The sequence below is a fragment of the Mobula birostris genome, chromosome 27 (assembly GCF_030028105.1).
Source record: "Mobula birostris isolate sMobBir1 chromosome 27, sMobBir1.hap1, whole genome shotgun sequence".
NCBI classification, from domain to species: Eukaryota; Metazoa; Chordata; class Chondrichthyes; order Myliobatiformes; family Myliobatidae; genus Mobula; species Mobula birostris.
In genome coordinates this window covers 3,690,203-3,709,887 of record NC_092396.1, presented here as the reverse complement: position 1 = coordinate 3,709,887, position 19,685 = coordinate 3,690,203, and the positions used below count along the sequence as shown (strand labels likewise).

Sequence of the window (19,685 nt, the reverse complement as noted above, 5' to 3'; positions counted from 1 at the left end):
ATGAGTTGGGAGTTAAAAGCCAAAAGTTTAGGGGTAACATGAGGGGAAACTTCTTTACTCAGAGAATGGTAGCTGTGTGGAACAAGCTTCTAGCAGAAGTGGTTGAGGCAGGTTCGATGTTGTCATTTAAAGTTAAATTGGATAGATATATGGACAGGAAAGGAATGGAGGGTTATGGGCCGAGTGCAGGTCGGTGGGACTAGGTGAGAGAAAGAGTTCGGCATAGACTAGAAGGGCCGAGATGGCCTGTTTCCGTGCTGTAATTGTTATATGGTTATATGGTTATAATTGAGAAGAAATAAGCAGTAAGACAATTCAGAACTGTTTTGCTCACTGCAGTTTCAAACATTCTGGAGATGTCAGAAAAAGCTGGGAGTGAAAATGAAACGATTTCACTACTTCAACAATTTAAGAACTACAAAGAATTTGAAGGTAACATCAATCACCTTGAATGTTACAATGAAAATGAAGATTTGGAGGATGAAATCATCAAACACATTGTATAAAGGCAGTCCATTATCTGCCCTAGGTGTCTGTGCCAATATGTTCACGGTCAATTGTAAAAACATGGCAGTGTACACAAGATGATTTCCTCCGTCGATAACTGTTAGGAACTAATACACAGTTCTATAGGACTGTAGTAGTATTGGTAGTGTTCTAATTTGTTCTGTATTTCAGTTAAATGCATAATTTGTTACTCAGTTAAATGGTAGTTCATCTTTTTTATACATTTTTAACTATTTCCATGAAACTTCAGCTAGTCAGGCCAAAATGTACTGGTCTCGAAGTGCCTGAATTAATCAGAATCCACCATATTCATTTTTAATTGTGTTTCTCACTCTGAAAGCAGTAGAGTTTTAAAGATGGTGTTGTTTCAAGAGCAAGTAAAGAGTGGATAGAGATGAATATCTTTCCACTGTACGCCTCAAATCAGAATAAAAACTATCTGCGCAGGAAGTGATATAAAACAGGAAATGATGTTCATACAAACTGAACTGCCCCTCTAGAAGCCAGAACACTAATAGTATTTTGGAAAGTATATTCTTGGGCAGAGAGCACTGCACCGTTCAAGATGATGAAAAAAAGAGTTGTCATTTGTAAGTAGACTGCTCACAGCACCGGTATCACCGCGCCAGTGAAAATGTATGATTAGAATGTTTGTAAATAGAGAAATACTTGCATTCAGTGCGTGACGTGAGGTCTGTTACATTCAGTTACAAGCATGACCACATTGTTCATTCAGAAAATGTCAATGAGCAGCCATCAAATCAACGTCCTGGGAAATTTGAGTTAATGCTACCAATTGCATCCGAAATAATGCATATTTCAGCACTCCCTATTCCTTTTTGCCAACTGCTTTGTTGAACACCTTCGCTCCATCCAACACAAAAGGTGTGTTTTCGTGGTGGCCACCCATTTCAATTAAACTTCCCATACCTACCTGTTGGTCCATGGCCTTCCTCACTGCCACAATGAGGCCACTCTCAGGTTGGAGGAGCATCACCTCATATTCCACCTGGGTAGCCTCCAACATGATAGCATGAACATTAATTTCTCCAACATCCAGTAATTTCCTCTCCTTCACCCTTCTCTCTTTTTCCATGCTCCATTCCGGCTTCTCTCATACCCCTTCCATTCAGTTCCATCTGATTCCCCTCCTTCTTCCATTTCCCCCATGGTCCATTCTCCTCTCCTATCAGATTCCTTCTTTTTCAACCCTTACATCTTCCACATATCACCTTCCAGTTTTTTATTTCATCCTTCCTCCGCCACCCACCTCCCCCTTCACCTATCACTTGTTAGTTTGTACTCCTCCTCCTCCCCTCCCTCCCTGTTATTCTGACTGCTCCCCCCCCACCCTGTTGTTCTGCCTCATGCTCCCTTCCTTTCCAGTCCTGATGAAGGGTCGCTTCACAAAAGTTTGACTTTTATTCCCCTCCATAGATGCTGCCTGCCCTGCTGAGTTCCTCCAGCATTGTGTGTGTGTTGTTCAGGATTTCCAGCATCAGCAGAATCTCATGTAAATACTACTTTTTAATTGTGTTTCCTTTGTGTTTATTTCCCCTGTCTGTGCGTAATGGATTGCCTAGAGCCCGAGAATTGATTGATGTCTGGGAAACACAACTTACGTCTGCAAATTAATCTACTCCCAGTGAGTGACTCTACTCACAGCACTTTGCCTCCCATGTCCCAATTCAGTTTTCACAAAGAACTTAAAGCACTGAGGTTCCCCTTTTTTGTAGAACATTTCTGTCCTTTCCCACAGCTCTACAAACCGTTCTTAAACGTAGAACGTTACAAAGGGTACAGAGCTTTTTGTTCACAATGTTGTGCCAACCTTTTAACCTACACTAAGATCTATCTAACCCTTCCCTCCCACATAGTCCTCCATTTTTCTTTCATCCATGCGCCTGTCTTAAGAATTTCTTAAATGTCCCTAATGTACCTGCCTCTGCCATCTCCCCAGCAATGCGTCCCACTCTCTGTGTAAAAAACCTACCTGTGACATTACCTCTATACTTTCCAACAATCTCCTAGAAATATGCCCTCTCATATTAGCCATTTCCATACAGAGTAAAAAGTCTCTGCTGTCTATTTTTGCCTCTTATCATCTTATACATCTCTATCAAGTCTCTTCTCATCCTCCTTTGCTCCAGAGAGTAAAGCCCCAGTTTGCTCGACATATTCTCATTAGACATGCCCTCCAACCCAGGGAGAATCCTGGTAAACCTCATCTGCGTCCCCTCTAAAACTTCCACGTTCTTCCTATAACGAGGTGACCAAAACTGAACGCAATATTCCTGCTTAAGGGTCTTGGCTCGAAACATCAACTGTGCTCTTTTCATAGATGCTGCCCGCCCTGCTGAGTTCCTCTAGCATTTCGTGCAGATAATGAATTGTCACAGAGTTACTGAAATATAATTTAATTGTTATTTATCCCATGGATATGCTATGGGGAGTGTCTATGTTTTGTCATTAACAAATTTTGTTTTGTGTGAATGCTAAACAAGACCAGAAGTGGCCATGGTTGATCATAACAGATATATATATTGTTTAATTTAAATGAATAGATATATAGAAGTGGTCATGTTGTTAGTTACCTCCTGTACCTAATAATGCAGTCACTGATTGTATGTTGGTGGTCTTCTGCTGCTGTAGCCCATCCACTTCAAGGTTTGATGTGTTCTCCATTCAGAGATGCTCTTCTGCACACCACTGTTGTAACGTGTGGTTATTTGAGTTACTGTCACCTTCCTGTCAGCTTGAACCAGTCTGGCCATTCTCCTCTGACCTCTCTCACTAACAAAGTTTTTTCACCCACAGATGCCACTCACTGGATTTTTTTTTGTTTTTCACACCATTGTCTGTAAACTTTAGAGACTGTTCTACATGAAAATCCCAGGAGATCACAGTTTCTGAGATACTCAAACCACCCTGTCTGGCACCAACACTCAGATCATATTCTTCCCCATTCTGATATTTGGTCTGAACAACAACTGAACCTCTTGACCATGTCTGCATGCTTTAATACATCGAGTTGCTGCAAAACGATTGGCTGATTAGATATTTGCATTAACAAGCTGGTGTACAGGTACACCTAATAAAGTGGCCACTGAGAGTATTTCTCTACAATGATCTTATCAGTACACCAAAGTTCAGATTACCAAATGTGCATGTGATTTTTGCCTTTGGGCTGCAGGCTCTGGACGAAGATACCAGCTGAACGCAATTCAAACCAGCAAGGCGTGCAACGTCATCAGCAAGTACACAGCTTTTGTCCCTATCTATCTCGACAACAAAGAATATCTACCGAACATTATCGAGTATTCAAGTTCAGGTAATACGCTGTGCTATGCTGACCTAGTTTCAACAGGTTCTTCAGTATATGCTCTTTATTTAACGGTAGGTCCAAGCGATTGAGAGGGAATGATCGCAGTTACAAAAAGGAAATTCTTCCATTCTTTGGACACCCCCACGTTAGCAATTTGCATCCGATCTGCACACCACAGTTGTAACGTGTGGTTACTTGAGTTACTGTTGCCTTCCTGTCAACCTGACCCAGGATTAATACTGTTGCCAAACACTTGCACATTGAACCATAGAGTCGTAGAGAACTACAGCACAGAAACAGGCCCTTCTGCCCATCTAGTCTGTGCCAACCTGTTACTCTACCTAGTCTCGATGACCCACGCCATAGCCCTCCATACCTTTCCCATCCATATGCCAACTTCTCTTTAGATGATATAATCGTACCCGTATCAATCAGTTCCACTGGCGCATGGCAGCATAGTGGTTAGGAGCACTGCTTTACGACACCAGTGATGATTGATCAGATTGATGATGATCGATGATTAATCAGAGTTCAATTCCCGCTGCTCTCTGTGAGGAGTTTGTTTGTTCTCTTCCCTGGCCACGTGGCTTTCCTCTGCCAGGTGCTCTGGTTTCCTCCCACATTCCAAAGGTTAGGGTTAATTAGCTGCGGCCATGCTGTGTTGGTGCTGGAAGCTCAGCAACACTTGCGGGCTGCCCAGCACAATCCTCACTGATTTGATTTGATTTGACAGAAATGATGCATTTCACTTTAAGGTTCCATGTCTCCATGTGACAAGTAAACCTAAATCTTCATCACCAGCTTTATCACGCTTACACCACCCTCAGATTCCCCTTAAGTATTTTACCTTTCACCCTTAACCTATGCCCTTTAGTTCTAACCTCACCCAACTCAGTGAAAAAAAAGCCTGCTCGCATCTACCCGATCTATACCCCACGTACTTTTGTAACCCTCTATCAAACCTCCCTTCTCTCTTCTGCACTTCAGGCAAAGTCCTAATCTATTCACCCTCTCCCCATAACTCAGATCCTCAAGTCCTGGCAACATCCTTGCAGATTTTCTTTGTATTCTTTCGATCTTATTGATATCTTTCCCGTAGGAAGGTGACCAGAACTGCAAACAATACTCCAAATGTAGCCTCACTAACAAGTTATATAAATTCAACATAACATCCCACTTCCTGTACTCAACACGAGATATTGTGTGGGTGCTGGATATCCAGAGTGACACGCACAACATGCTGGAGGAACTCAACAGGTCAGGCAGAATCTATGGAAATCATCTCTGAATGCAAGGAAAACTTACAAGGCTGTTGCCAGGATTTGAGGAGCTGAGGAACAGGGAAAGGCTGAATAGGTTTGTACTTTATTCCCTGGAGCGTAGGAAAATGAGGGGAGATTTGATAGCGGCATTCAGAATTACGAGGGTATAAACAGGGTAAATGCAAACAGACGTTTCCTACTGAGATTGGGTGAGACTACAATGAGAGGTCAAGGGTTAAGGGTGAAAGATGAAATGTTTAAGGGGAACATGAGGGGGAACTTCTTCACTCAGAGTGCGGTGAGAGTGTGGAACGAGCTGCCAGTGGAAGTGGTGATTGTGGGTTTGATTTCAATACTTAAGAGAAATTTGGACAAATACATGGATGTAAGGGGTATGGAGGGCTATGTCCAGATGCAGTTTGATGGCACTAGGCAGATTAATAGTTCGGCATAGACTCGATGGGCCAAAGGGCCTGTTTCTGTGCTGTAGTGTTCTGTGACTCTACGAAAGGAATAAAGAATGCTCACCGCAAGCTGAGGCCCCTCATCAGGAATGAAAAGGAAGGGGGAAGAAGCTGGAATAAGAAGTGGGGGAGAGGAGGAGTACAAGCTGGAAGGTGACAGTTGAAGCCAGGTCTGATTTACGAGAGCCAACATGTCAAAACTTCAGATGCTGGAAATCCAGAGCAATACACACAAAACAGTGGGGGAACTCCTCAGGTCAGGAGGGAAGAAGCAGTCATCGTTTCAGGCTGAGACCCCTTGTCAGGACTGGTCAAAATGTATCAAAAGCTCTCTTCAGCACTCTGTTTACCTGTGAAGTTTGGAAAGACACAAGACTGAGTCTCAGGGGCTTTCTCAGTGAAGTTTATTCAGCGTTGGTGGAACAGTGGAATGAAATCAAATGCACATTGAAAGCTATTTTTTGCATCACTGATTGAAAGGTTCAGGTGGAATAGACAGACACATGTTATTGTAGTCCATCAGGAACAATTAATATTACAGTTACCCTCACTATTCCTGAGGAAACTTTATCACAGCTCAGCAACTAGTGAATAATTTTTCATTTAGATTTCCTGGAAGTATTAAGAAAATCAAAGGTATTAGAATGTACTCATTTAATTAAACATTTAATCATTGTTTGTTTCGCTCTGGCAATCCAACAGGGTCTCTGAATTATTAAATTAGACATTAGTGTTAGTTACCATTTCATAACTTCTAATCTTTATGAGTCATCGCTCTGTCTCATCCGACATTCTGTTCATTCACTTTACATTCACAATGTCCAAAGGATGATACAAAGTTTGATGGTGTTGTAGCTGGTGTAGAAGATCGTCAAGGGTCACAGCCAGACTTCGATAAGATGCAGAGCTGGGCTGAGAAGTGGCAGATGGAGTTCAATCCAGAAAAGAATGAAATAATTCAGTTGGAAGGTCAAACCTGGAGAGTACAGGGTAATGGCAGGAATTAGCAGAGAGGAGGAACAGAGGGATCTTGGAGTTCATGTCCATAGATCTGACGAAGTTGCCACGCAAATTGATAGAGTGGTTAAGAAGGTGTAATGTGTGTTGTCCTTTATTAGACAGGGGATTGAGCTCGAGAGCCTCAAAGTAATCTTGCAGCTCTATAAAACCCTGGTTAGATCCCACTTGGAATATTCAGTCCAGAAAAGGAAATGGGCAAAATGCTGGCAAATGGGACAAGTATGGACAGGTATCTGGGTTGGCATGAAGCAGCTGGGCCGAATGGTCTGTTTCATTTCTATGTGATACTCTGACCCTAGATGTAGACCAATACTGTATACAGTGCTCCAGATGTAGTGGTGTTGAGGATAGTGTAGAAAGTTGTCATAGGTTTTCTGATGGGATATTGACACGGTAGAGAGCTGGGCTGAGAAGTGGCAAATGGAGTTCAATCCAGAAAAGTGTGAAGTGATTCACTTTGGAAGTTTGAACTTGAAAGTAGAGTCATCATTGCTATTATGTGCTGTGTCGTATGACATGACAATCATGGTTTCATGATTGTGATTGTACTTGGCAAATTTTTCTACAGAAGTGGTTTGCCATTGCCTTCTTCTGGGCAGTGTCTTTACAAGACGGGTGACCCCAGCCATTATCAATACTCTTCAGAGATTGTCTGCCTGGTGTCAGTGGTCGCATAACCAGGACGTGATATGCACCAGCTGCTCATACGACCATCCACCACCTGATCCCATGGCTTCACATGACATTGATCGAGGGCTAAGCAGGTGCTACATCTTGCCCAGGGGTGACCTGCAGACTAGTGGAGGGAAGGAGCACCTTACAACCCTGTTGGTAGAGAGATATTTCCACCCCCACATCCAGAAGGCAGAGTACAAGATTAATAGCAGGATTTTTGGCAGTGTGGAGGAACATGCATAGAACCATTAAAGTTGCAGGGCAAGTTGACAGGGTGGTTATGAAGGTAGGTTATGTTGGTTTTCATTAGTTGGAAAATTGAGTTCAAAAGCCACAAGGTCTTGAACTTAAGATACTTCTTATCATCTTGTACACCTCTATCAAGTCACCTCTCACCCTCCTTCTCTCCAAAGAGAAAAGCCCTGGCTCACTCAACCCTTCCTCATAAGACATGCTCTCTAGTCCAGTCAGCATCCTGGTAAATATCCTCTGCATCCTTCCTATAATGAGGTAACGAGAACTGAACAGAATACTACAAGCGTGATCTAATCAAGATTTAGTTAGACCACCCTCATAGCCGGTGTGATGAACTAATTCGAAGGTTTTGGGTTCGAGTCCCACCAAAGTCGGTGGTTAGGGCGCCATGGTAATGTAGTGGTTAGAGACTCGGGTTCAATTCCCACCACTCTCTGTAAGGCCTTTGTACGTTCTCCCTGTGACCACATGGGTTTCCTCCGGGTGCTCTTGGTTCCCTCCCACAGTACAAAGACGTACCGGTTAGGTTCATTGGTGATTGTAAATTGGGGGTTGCTGGGCAACGTGGATCGAAGGGCCTGTTCTGCACTGTATCTCAATGAATAAATAAATAACTAGATTTTATAGAGATGCTGGAATTATTGCAATCAGAATAAAAACATTTTAATGCAAAGTGATCTGAATAGTCATAGTGTTGCTAAACTGTAGTGATTACAACAGAGCCTGTACTCATTGGAGTTTAGAAGGATGAGGAGGAGATCTTATTGCAACCAATCAAATATTGGAAGGCCTAGATAGAGTGGATATGAAGAGGATGTTTACAATAATGGGAGAATCTAATGGGACACAAGTATCTGCTGAAGTTGGAAGTGAAGGTGCAGAATGGATTACCGATGTGCTAAACAGCAGTGCTTTGAAACAGTGTTGTTTGGCAGAATTAATAACCAATTCTGTTTTATTTTTCATCAATAGCTGTTGGGTCAAAGCCAGGAAGTCACAGGAGGTCACACTCAGGAAGTCGGAGGCACAGAACATACTCTGGGAGCCTTGGACACTCCCAATCTGAATACACATCCGATGGAACAGAAGATGCTTTGTCCGTTCTGAGTAAGGCCCCAAGACTTTCATTATTTGATTGTGACAGTCATAGAGTCACAGTATCATACAGCACAGGAACAGGCCATTTGGCCCATCGTGTCCATGGTGACCTATTTACATCAACATTACAATACCGCACAGCCAACCTTTCAATAATTATTATGCGGAACTTGCACTTTTGAAGGTTGTTACCCTGGCATCCTGACATATTCAGTAAACCAGTGGCCACTTCATAAGGTACCTCCTGTACATAAAGAAGTCCATGGTCTTCTGCTGCTGTAGCCCATCCACTTCAAGGTTCAACATGTTGTGTGTTCAGAGATGCTCTTCTGCACACCACTGTTGTAACGTGTGGTTATTTGAGTTACTGTTGCTGTCAGCTTGAACCAATCTGGCCATTCTCCTCTGACCTCTCTCATTAACAAGGCATTTTCACATATAGAACTTCCACTCACTGAATGTTTTTTTGTTTTTCACACCATTCTGTGTAAACGTTAGAGCCTGTTGTGTGTGAAAATCCCAGGAGATCAGCAGTTTCTGAGATACTCAAACCACCCTATCTGACACCAACAATCATTCCACAGTCAAAGTCACTTAGATCACATTTCTTCCCCATTCTGATGTTTGGTCTGAGCAACAGCTGACCCTCTTGACCGTGTCTGCTGCCATATGATTGGCTGATTAGATATTTGCATCAATGAGCAGGTGCACAGGTGCACCTAATAAAGTGTTCACTGAGTGTAGGTTCTAGAACTGCAACAACTACAAACACATTCACAACACGGAGATGCTGAGGTTCACATGCAGGGCTAATACTCTATCTACATCTGAGCTGTAAGATTGGGGGGACTTCCGTTAGCAGACTGCTCTGGGGGTTCAACCGAAAGGCAACAGTGATCAGAACTCACCTCTCCTGAAGGTGGGTCTCACTGACCTCAAAGACGTCAGCACCAGTTTTAAAACTTGTTCTTGGAACCAGGGCATCAGTGGTCGGACCAGTACTTGCTCACTCAGGAGATACCAACATCGCAGACACTGTCTGGTAGTTTATATTACAGATCTTCAGTGCCAAAAGAATACTTGTGCATTGTTGCTGACATAATATGACTTATATTATTGATTCATTGTATTTACAAAGAGAACAATAAGGCTTTGAATTGTTTGAGAACTTTGCATTTCTACTCTTGACTGCCCGTAACACCGCTGGCATTTAGGACAGCAACGAAGGTCCTCCATTTCTGGTGGTACCCAGGACTTCCTTCGTCATGTCAGTAGCTCGTTTTTCATTTGTGTCAGTCATGCAAGTCCCGATGGCAGTCAGGAATACCATCGTGCTCAGATATAGAATGGTTCTTCATTCCTGTTTCTGTAAAAATTTTGTTTGTTTGCCCTGAGCCGAACCCCTGTACCTGGAGGACCGGTGGACCACTCTTAGTCTGGCCTCTACCCTTTGACCTACTTGGCATGGAGACCCTACCAAGAGCCAAAGCATAAAGTCTTGACTCCAGACAAACTAGCTCTCCAGATCATTGAGGTGGTGGTTCTGTTAGAGGAGACTTTGGCATGCTAATCATTCAATCAAGTACCCCCACCACCCAGGCCATGATCTTGTCTTACTGCCACCATCAGAAAGGAGGTAAAGAAGCCTTAGGTCCCACACCACCAGGTTCAGGAAATGTTATCACCCTTCAACCATCAGGCTCCTGAACTAGCGTGGATAACATCACTCACCTAACACTAAACTGATTCCACAACCTACAGGCTCACTTTCTTATTCATTTCTTTTTATTGTGATAGGCCCTTCCTGCCCTTCGGTCTGTGCTGCCCCAACAACCCTTCAACCCCGATTAACCCTAACATAATCATGAGGCAATTTAAAATGACCGATTACCCTACCCTTTAATTGTACAGTGGAGGACTTTACAGCTCATATGCTCTGTGTTATCTAGCTTTTATTTACACAGTTCATTGTCTTTCGCAAATTGGTTGTCGTCTTTGCTTATGTGTATTTTTTCCTAAGTTCTATTATATTCCTTTATTTTCCTGTAAATGTTTGCAAGGAAATGAATCCCAAGGTAGTACACGGTGAGATTTATGAACTTTGATAATAATTTTTTTTTGACTTTGTCTTGACTGGTCTATGGATCCCTACACCAAGCTGTGTAGTCACTACAAACTGTACAATAAACACAAGAGATTCTGAAGATGCAGGGAATCGAAAGCAACACACACAAAATACTGGAGAAACCCGGCAGGTCGACATTTCGGGCCGAGACCCTTCATCTCTTCATCTTGGCCTGAAATGTTGACTGTTTATTCATCTCCACAGATACTGCCTGACCAGCTGAGTTCCTCCAGCACTTGGTGTGTGTTGCTGTGGCGACGATTACGCTGTTTATACAGTGATGAGAAAGCATCCAATTATTACCTCTGATATCAGCTCAGAACTGACATCTTTCCAGCGGTGAGTCTAAACTACAGTAAATACTGAAATTGTACACCTTGGTAAAGGATTTCAAAAGCAAATTGAACTAGGCAATTGAAAGGACACGTTTTCTCCTAGAAGCTGAAGAAATCTTTTTGTATTTCACTGGGGTCTTTGTCACAGTTGTATTGGTGAATTTACCAGTGTTGAGCATGGATGTCTGAGCTGAATGAACTGGTCCTTGAAGCATGTTGTAGTTAGATAGTTAAGCCCATTATTCCTACTGGGGCAAAGGCCGCTAATAGCCGCTGGCCGGAGTCCTCTGTCCTGGGCCAGTCTGGTGGTAGTCCTGGATGGTAGAAAGTCGATCGATCCTGTTACTTCCACCGACGAGCATTTCTTACGACACACCTTCTGGGCAAACATCGTTCCTCTCCCAGGAATAAGGTCTTTGAAGCTTCTGTTGGTGTTTCAGTAGTTCTGGGTTTTTATGGGATGAGGTCGCTAGCCCCATTCCCAGCTCTCCTCCTTTCACAACTAAGCTTGGGACCACCCATGAAGGAGTTCAAATCATGTTGTAATGAGTCTCGGCAAATCTATACCAACGAAACTGAAATGAAATGCGAAGAAGATTTAAGCAGGGGGAGGTGAATCAAGATTGAGGAAAGAGAAATAAAAGAACTTTTTTGGTACCTCATGCTCCCAACATCACTTTCCCTCTCCGCTTTTATTTCCTTTGTTCACGTCTACCCCGACAGATCAGTTTCCAAGTTTGGTGATTCTCTGAAGTGGAGATTGATGCCGATTATGGGAGAAGGTTTGTTCTGAATTAATTTTGAATTATGCTATTTGATCTATTGAGTCTGATCATGGCTGATTTATTATCCCTCTCAACTCCATTCTTCTGCCTTCTCCCTGTAACCTTTGATGTCCTGATTAATTAAGAACCTATCAACCTCCGCTTCAAATATACTCAGTGATTTGGCCTCCACGGCCGTCTGTGGCAATGAATTCCACAAATTCACCACCCTCTGGCTAAAGAAATTCCTCATCTCTGTTCTAAATGGACGTCTCTCTAGTTTGAGGCTGTATCCTCTGGTCCTGGACTCACCTGCTACAGAAAACATCTTCCCTACATCCATTGTATCTGGACCTTTCAATATTTGATAGGTTTCAATGAGATCCCCCTTCATTCTTCTAAGCTCCAGTGAGTACAGGCCCTGAGCCGTCAAACGTTCCTCATATGTTAACCCTTTCATTCCTGAAGTCAGTCTAATACCCCCTTCCCACTCTCAGTCCACAACAGACACCCATATCAGAGTCAGGTTTATCATCACTCACATAAGTCATGAAATTTGTTTTGGTGGCAACAGTGCAGTGCAATACATAAAATTACTACAGTACCCTAGCTATATATATGTGTGCCTAAGTCTTTTGCACAGTACTGTACACGTCAGCATATACAACCCTGAGATTCATTTTCTTGTGGGTATTCAGAGTAAACACAAACAACCACAATAGAATCAATGGAAAAAACCATGCACATCATGATGGACAAACGACCAATGTGAAAAAGATGGCAAGCTGAGCAAATACAAAAAGAAAATAATTATAATAATAATAAACAATAAATATAGAGAACATGAGATGAAGAGTCCTTGAAAGTGAGTCCACAGCTTGTAAAACAATGAAATGGTGCTGAATACCCTAAAATTGAAGGGATTTTTATTCTTTAAAGCCATTTTCACAGACGATGTTCCAAGAATCTTCACGAAGAATTCAGCATCGACAAACAGATCAGCTCAGTGCAGGACCCGGATCATCTTTAAATGACCATATTAAGTCATTAAGGGCGCTGTGGTAGTGTAGTGGTTAGTGTGATACTGTTACAGCTCAGGGCATTGGCGTTCCCAGCCTCCCCATGGAATGCACAGATTTTCCCCGGGTGCTCCGGTTTCTCCCACAGTCCAAAGACGTACCAGTTAGCTGGTCATTGTAACTTGTCCTGTGATTAGGTGAGGGTCGAATTCAGGTGGCTCGAAGGTCAGGAAGGGTCTGTTCCACGCCATATCCCTGAATCAGTAAATAAGTAATAAGTTTGAAATGAAAGAGCAGGTTGGTAGCTCGGGTTGGCTGCTTGTTTGTTCGGTTGTTCGCCGAGCCTGGAGGTGAGGCCCCCCGCGTTTCATCAGCAGTTGAGAAGACATCAAGTGAGATTGAGTACTGATGATGTCACCTTGAATGGTGATGAAACATTTGCGACCTAACCTCCAGGCTTGGCAAGCAACCCTACCAACAAAAAAAACTACTTTAATTCATCTGGTCTTGCAAGTTAAAGTACCAAGTCTAATACCATCACAGCCTTCTGAAAGAGACTGTAACCTGGGGCAATCTTCTTCAGTTCACTAGGAGTTACTGAATGTTGATCGATGACACTCAATAAATCAAGAGCAGCCGATACTATCATGGAAAATGAATTCTCAGCACAAGTTCACAGGGAAGCACTCCTCAGTTATAAACCAATATACACACTGTGGCCACTTTATTGGGTACCTCCTGCACCTAATAAAGTGGCCACTGGGTGTATGTTTGTAGTCTTCTGCTGATGTAGCCTATCCACTTCAAGATTTGAAATGCTATGCTTTCACAGATCCTCTTCTGCACACTACTGTTGTAACGTGTGGTTATTTGAGTTTCTGTCATCTTCCTGTTAACTTAAACCAGTCTGGCCATTCTCCTCTGACCTCTCTCATTAACCCACAGAACTGCTGCTCGCTGGATGTTTTCTTTTTGTTTTTTGCACCATTCTTTGTAAACTCTAGAGACTATTGTGCGTGAAGATCCCAGGAGGTCATTAGATTCTCTAAGAATCACCTCGTCTGGCTCCATGGTCAGAGTCACTTAGATCACATTTCTTCCCCATTCCGATGTCTGGTTTGAACAACAGCTGAACCTCTTGACCAGAATCAGAATCAGGTTTATTATCACTGGCATGTGACGTGAAATTTGTTAACTTAGCAGCAGCAGTTCAATGCAATACATAATCTAGCAGAGAAAAAAAAATCTAAAAGAAATAATAAATAAGTAAATCAATTATGGTATATGTACAGTATATTGAATAGATTTTTTAAAAAACGTGCAAAAACAGAAATACTGTATATTATAAAAAAGTGAGGTAGTGCCCAAAGATTCAATGTCCATTTAGGAATCGGATGACAGAGGGGAAGAAGCTGTTCCTGAATCGCTGAGTGTGTGCCTTCAGGCTTCTGTACCTCCTACCTGATGGTAACAGTGAGAAAAGGGCATGTCCTGGGTGCTGGAGGTCCTTAATAATGGACGCTGCCTTTCTGAGAGACCGCTCCTTGAAGATGTCCTGGGTACTTTGTAGACTAGTACCTAAGATGGAACTGACTAAATTTACAATCCTCTGCAGCTCCTTTCGGTCCTGTGCAGTAGCCCCTCCATACCAGACAGTGATGCAGCCTGTGACTGCATGTTTTTATGCATTGAGTTGCTGCTACATGATTGGCTGATTAGATATTTGCATTAACGAGCAGGGGTACAAATGAACCTAATAAAGTGACCACCGAGTGTAGACTTTGCCCTATCCACCCCTTCCCCACTCCCACTGCAACTTAATATTAACTTCATTTCTCTCCTTTCCCATTGAAGAATATTCCATTTTTTAAAATATCTTTATATTACTTGCAAGGCAATCAATTTATTGCAATGATCATGTTATTTCGAAAATGCAGAAACCTTGACTGTTATTCTACTGGGACTTGTGAAAGTGTCACTGCACACAGTTTAAGATTTTGCAGGAATGCCATTTCTCCTGATTAAAACTAGTTTATGCAATCACTACAGCCTAATTAATAAGGGTCTGCTGATGTATTTTTTTCAATTTTAAGAATAAGTTGATCATCACATTCATGTTATTTTTTAAAATTTTTATTTTAGATGTACAGTGTGGAATGAGCCCTTCGAGCCTTACTGTCCAGCAACCCCCAATCGGCACTGTATCTGAATAAATAAATAAAGCTCACAAATGTAAGCTGTACGTCTTTGTAATGTGGGAGGAAAGCAGAGCACACAGAGACAACCCACGCAGAACATGCAAGCTCCTTACAGACCGCGGTGGGAATTGTACCCAGGTTGCTGGCACTGTACTAGTGCTATGCTCTCTGACTACCCTTTAGTTAAAAACCTCAACTCTGCTGCCTGAGAGTAGGCAGTTAGCGATTAACGGCACTATCACAGCTCAGGGCACTGGAGTTCAATTCCGACGTCATCTGTAAGGAGTCTGTACGCCCTCCCTGTGGAACGCCGGGGTTTTCTCTGGGTGCTCTGGTTCCCTCTCACACTCCAAACATGCACTGGTTAGTATGTTAATTGATCATTGTTAATTTCCCCATGCTTAGGCGAGTGATAAATCGGTGGTTGCTGAGCAGCGCAGTTCGAAGGGCTGGAATTTTTTTATTGCTGTATCTCAACAAACAAATAATAAGTAACAAATTCCCCTGTCATCATGAACAAAAAATATTTAATCTCCATCTTTCCAGAGTTACTGGCTCATTTGAGGTACGCAGCTAAATTATTCTGATAGTAGATGGAGCACACTAATGTGTTTCAAGCTAACATTGTCCAAAGAACAATTGGCTGAATCATACAATTATTTCGCAGACTGCCTGGTGAGCATAATATGGTCCTTTCCACCAGGGAAACAAACCTTTGAACATTTGCTCTGAGCTTTCCATGTAAATTTGCATTAATATTATCTTTCAAGAATCACTAGATTCTGGAATGGATCCAGAAGACCAGAAAAGGAAACTATAGGCCAGCTGTTCTGACCTCAGTGGTTGAGAAGATGTTGGAGTCGATTACTAATCAGGGTACTTGGAGGCACGTGATAAAATAGGTTGTAGTCAGCATGGATTCTTCTAGGGAAAGTCTTGCCTGACAAATCTGTTGGAGTTATGGAAGAAGTAACGAGCAGGATAGACAAAGGAGAATCAGTTAATGTTGTGTGCTTGGAGTTTCAGAAGGCAATGTCAGAGAGAGGCTATCAATCTAGGATGCTAATCCTCTACACATGACCAGTCCTTATGAAGGGACTCGGCTGAAACATAGACTGTTTTTCATTTCCTTAGATTCTGCCTGACCTGCTGAGTTCCTCCAGCATTGTGTGTGTTGCTCTAGATTTCCAGCGTCTGCACAACCTCTTGTGTTTATAATCCTGTGTATTATTCCTTCGAGTTCTTAGACCTGGTTAGGAAGTTACTGTTCAAATAGTTGTAACCCTTAAGTTCGACCAGCACCATTAGTCTAGGAGAAGGCAGTCTCCAGCCCCGCCAAATTTGTGAAATCTCGTTTGTGTGGATGCTGTGTGACGTTTTCCCCTGTTACAAATCAGTGCCACAAAATAACAAACAGTCCCCCACATGCAACTAAACGATTTAGCTTTATAATTCTTAATTTGACTAGAGGGTTAGTAAAGAAAAACAAAAAGAAAAAGGGAGTCCATTGTGCACGTTGAAACTCATGTTTTTCCCGTCCGTTAGTTCTCCATCGATTTCCCCCTGGGCATCGTTGACTTCCCGCCCCATTCTACGTCCACTCTGTCCTGCAGTCTACGACCTCTCCATTCTGGCATCTTCTCTCTCCATCTTCCGCCGAACAAAAGCCCGCGAATTCCCCGCTCTCGGGCATGCAAGAAAGAAAAACCTCCCCTCATTGGGCAGCGCACATTCCAAAGCCCCCGTTATCTCCAGTCATAACCCAAACACTGCAGCTACACTAGCAGTAAAACCTTTCCCAGGGCGTTACATAGTGATTATTTGCTACAAGCCGAGGATGTTCTGGCATTGGAGAGGGTCCAGAGGAGCTTCACGAGAATGCTCTTGGGACTAAAAGAGTTAATAATGAGGAGTGTTTGATGACTCTTGGCCTGTGCTTGCTGGAGTTTAGAAGAATGAGGGGAGACCTCATTAAAACCTATCAAATATTGAAAGGTATGGATAGAATGGATGCAGAGCAGATGTTTCCAAGTGTGTTGGAGTCTAGGACCGGTGAGAACAGCCTCAGAATAGAGGGACATCCATTTAGAACAGACGTGAGGAGGAATTTCTTTAGCCGGAGGCTGGTGAGTCTGTGGAATTCATTGCTACAGATGGCTGTGGAGCCCAAGACAATGGGTCTATTGAAAGTGGAGGTTAATACATTCTGATTATTCATTTCTTTTCCGATACAGTGTGGAGTGGGCCCTTCCGGCCCTTCGAGCCGCACCACCTCAGCAACCCCACAGCCCCCATTAGCCCTAACGTAATCACGAGACAGTTTACAATCACTACTTAATCTGCCTGGTAGGTCCTTGGCCTGTGGGAGGAACGAGGAGGAGCTGCAGAAAACCCACACGTTCAATGGGTGCAGACACTCCTTTCAGAGCAGCACGGGAACTGAATTCCAAATTCCAGCACACCCCAAGCTGTGATAATGTTGCGCCAATGGCTACGCTATTAGGAGAGTGGGGTTGAGAGGGATAATAAATCAGCCATGATGGAATTGCAGAGCTGACCCAGTAGGCTGAATGGCCTAATTCTACTCCTGTATACTTGATTAGTATAGTGTGTGCTAATAACAGCCCAAGGCATCGCTCCACAAAGACCAGTACAGTATGTGTGTTTGTGTGGGAGTGTGATATAAAGACATTAGACTGCAGTGATGAAGCAGATTAGGTTTCTATTAAGGTTCAATATACTTTAATGAAGCACATGAACTGGAGAAGGTGTGGGTGTGCACGTATGTGGACGTGTAATTATTTGTGATTAGCAATTTAGAAATTGACCCTTTTCAGCCGGAGAGGGTGGCAGCCGGCAGCTTCACTCTCCGACAGACAGACCAATGAGCACTGAAGGATTGTGTGGTTAGCCCCAGTGCACCCTCGGCCGTGTTGATCGTCAATGCAAACAACACATTTCACTGTATGTTTTGATGTACGCATGATAAATAAACTTGAATCTTGAACACCTGGGTCTTGAGATAAGCCACCCAGGCACAATGTACCAGATATCAGTGCTTCGCACAGGTTGGAGAGGAAACACCTCATATTCTGTCTGAGTATCCTCCAACCTGATGGCATGAATCTTGATTTCTCCATATCCTCCTTCTCCCTCTTTTTCCATCCCCCATTCTGGTTCCCCTCCCTCCCCTCTCTTCTCCTCACCTCCCTTTGATGTCCCTTCTCCCTCCCTTTCTCCCATGGTCCACTCTCCTCTCCAATCAGATTCCTTCTTCTTCAGCCCTTCACCTCTTCCACCTATCACCTCCCATCTTCTTTTCTTCACCCCCTCCCCCACCCACCTGATCTCACCTATCACCTGCCAGCTTGTACTCCTTCCCCTTCCCCCAGCTTCTTCCCCCATCCTTTCCAGTCCTGATGAAGCTTCCCGGCCCAAAATGTCAACTGTTTACTCTTTTCCATAGATACTCCCCAGCCTGCTGAGTTTTTCCGGCATTTTGTGTGTGTTTGCTCAATTCCAGTACATTGCTGATTCAGTGAGTTAGGCAGTGCAGAAGAATTTCAGTCTCTGTCCTAACACACAGCTCAACAGATTAATATCGAACTGCAAAAGCCAACAACAAAACGTTAATCTCAGTGTCCAGGGAAATGGCTGCGTTTATTCAGGGATCCTGAGATAATGCTCTTGCATCTTCTGTCTTTGCTATTTTTGTTGCCCCAGCCTTTGGGTATTATCATAGAAAACAGAACAATAGAGCACAGTACAGCCCCTTCAGCCCATCATGTTGTGCCAATTTTTAACCAACTCTACAATCAACCTAACCTTTCCCTTCCCTATAGCTCTTCACTTTTCTATCATCCAGGTGCCTATGTGAGAGTCTCCAATGCACCTGTCTCTATCGCCACCCCGACGGCACATCTCACACACTCACTCACCACTGCAGTGTAAAATACTTTGCACTTTCCTCCAACCACTTTAAAAGTATGCCCTCGCGTATTAACCATTTCTGCCCTGGGAAAAATGCCTTAGGCTGTCCACTTGATCATCTTGTAAACCTCTATCAGGTCACCTCTCATCCTCCTTCTCTTCAAAGGGAGAAGTCCTGGCTTGCTCACTCTGTCCTCAAAAGCTTTGCTCTCTAATCCAGGCATCCTCCTGGTAAATCTCCTCTGCACCCCCTCCCCCTCAAGAGCTTCCACATCCTTCCAATAATGAGGTGACCAGAACGGAACACAATATTCCAAGTGTGGCCTACCCACAGTTTCACAGAGCTGTGACGTTACCTCGTGCTCTTGAACTTAGTCCCCTGACTGATGAAGGCCAACACACTGTACAACTTCTTAACCAGGCTTTCGCATCATCTGCAGACTATCAAATTTTACTCTTAAAAAGCAGGCTAACAATATGTCAACTTATGGATGATTGCAATGTATAATGATTAACGAATTACTTGATAAGAGTCTTGGTCCGAAACGTCAACTGTTTATTTCCCTCCATAGATACTGCCTGGCCTGAGTGTGTGTGTGTCTGTGTGTGTTCCTCAAGATCTCCAGCATCTGCAGATTCCATTGTGTTTAAAGTCTGTAATAACTGTGAAATTTAAACCCAGTTTATTAAATACTTCAGTATTTTAAA

The 19,685-nt window shown here is 43.2% G+C and overlaps 1 protein-coding gene across 1 annotated transcript in view; it reads left to right on the top strand.

Moving 5' to 3' along the window:
* Positions 1-19,685, top strand: part of vwa5b1 (von Willebrand factor A domain containing 5B1) — a 126,642-nt gene that overhangs the window by 88,011 nt on the left and 18,946 nt on the right. Inside the window, exons 16-17 of the mRNA XM_072244953.1 lie at positions 3,701-3,838; positions 8,481-8,615. Coding sequence (XP_072101054.1) covers positions 3,701-3,838; positions 8,481-8,615 — 273 coding nt within the window. The remainder of the gene's footprint in view (positions 1-3,700; positions 3,839-8,480; positions 8,616-19,685) is intronic.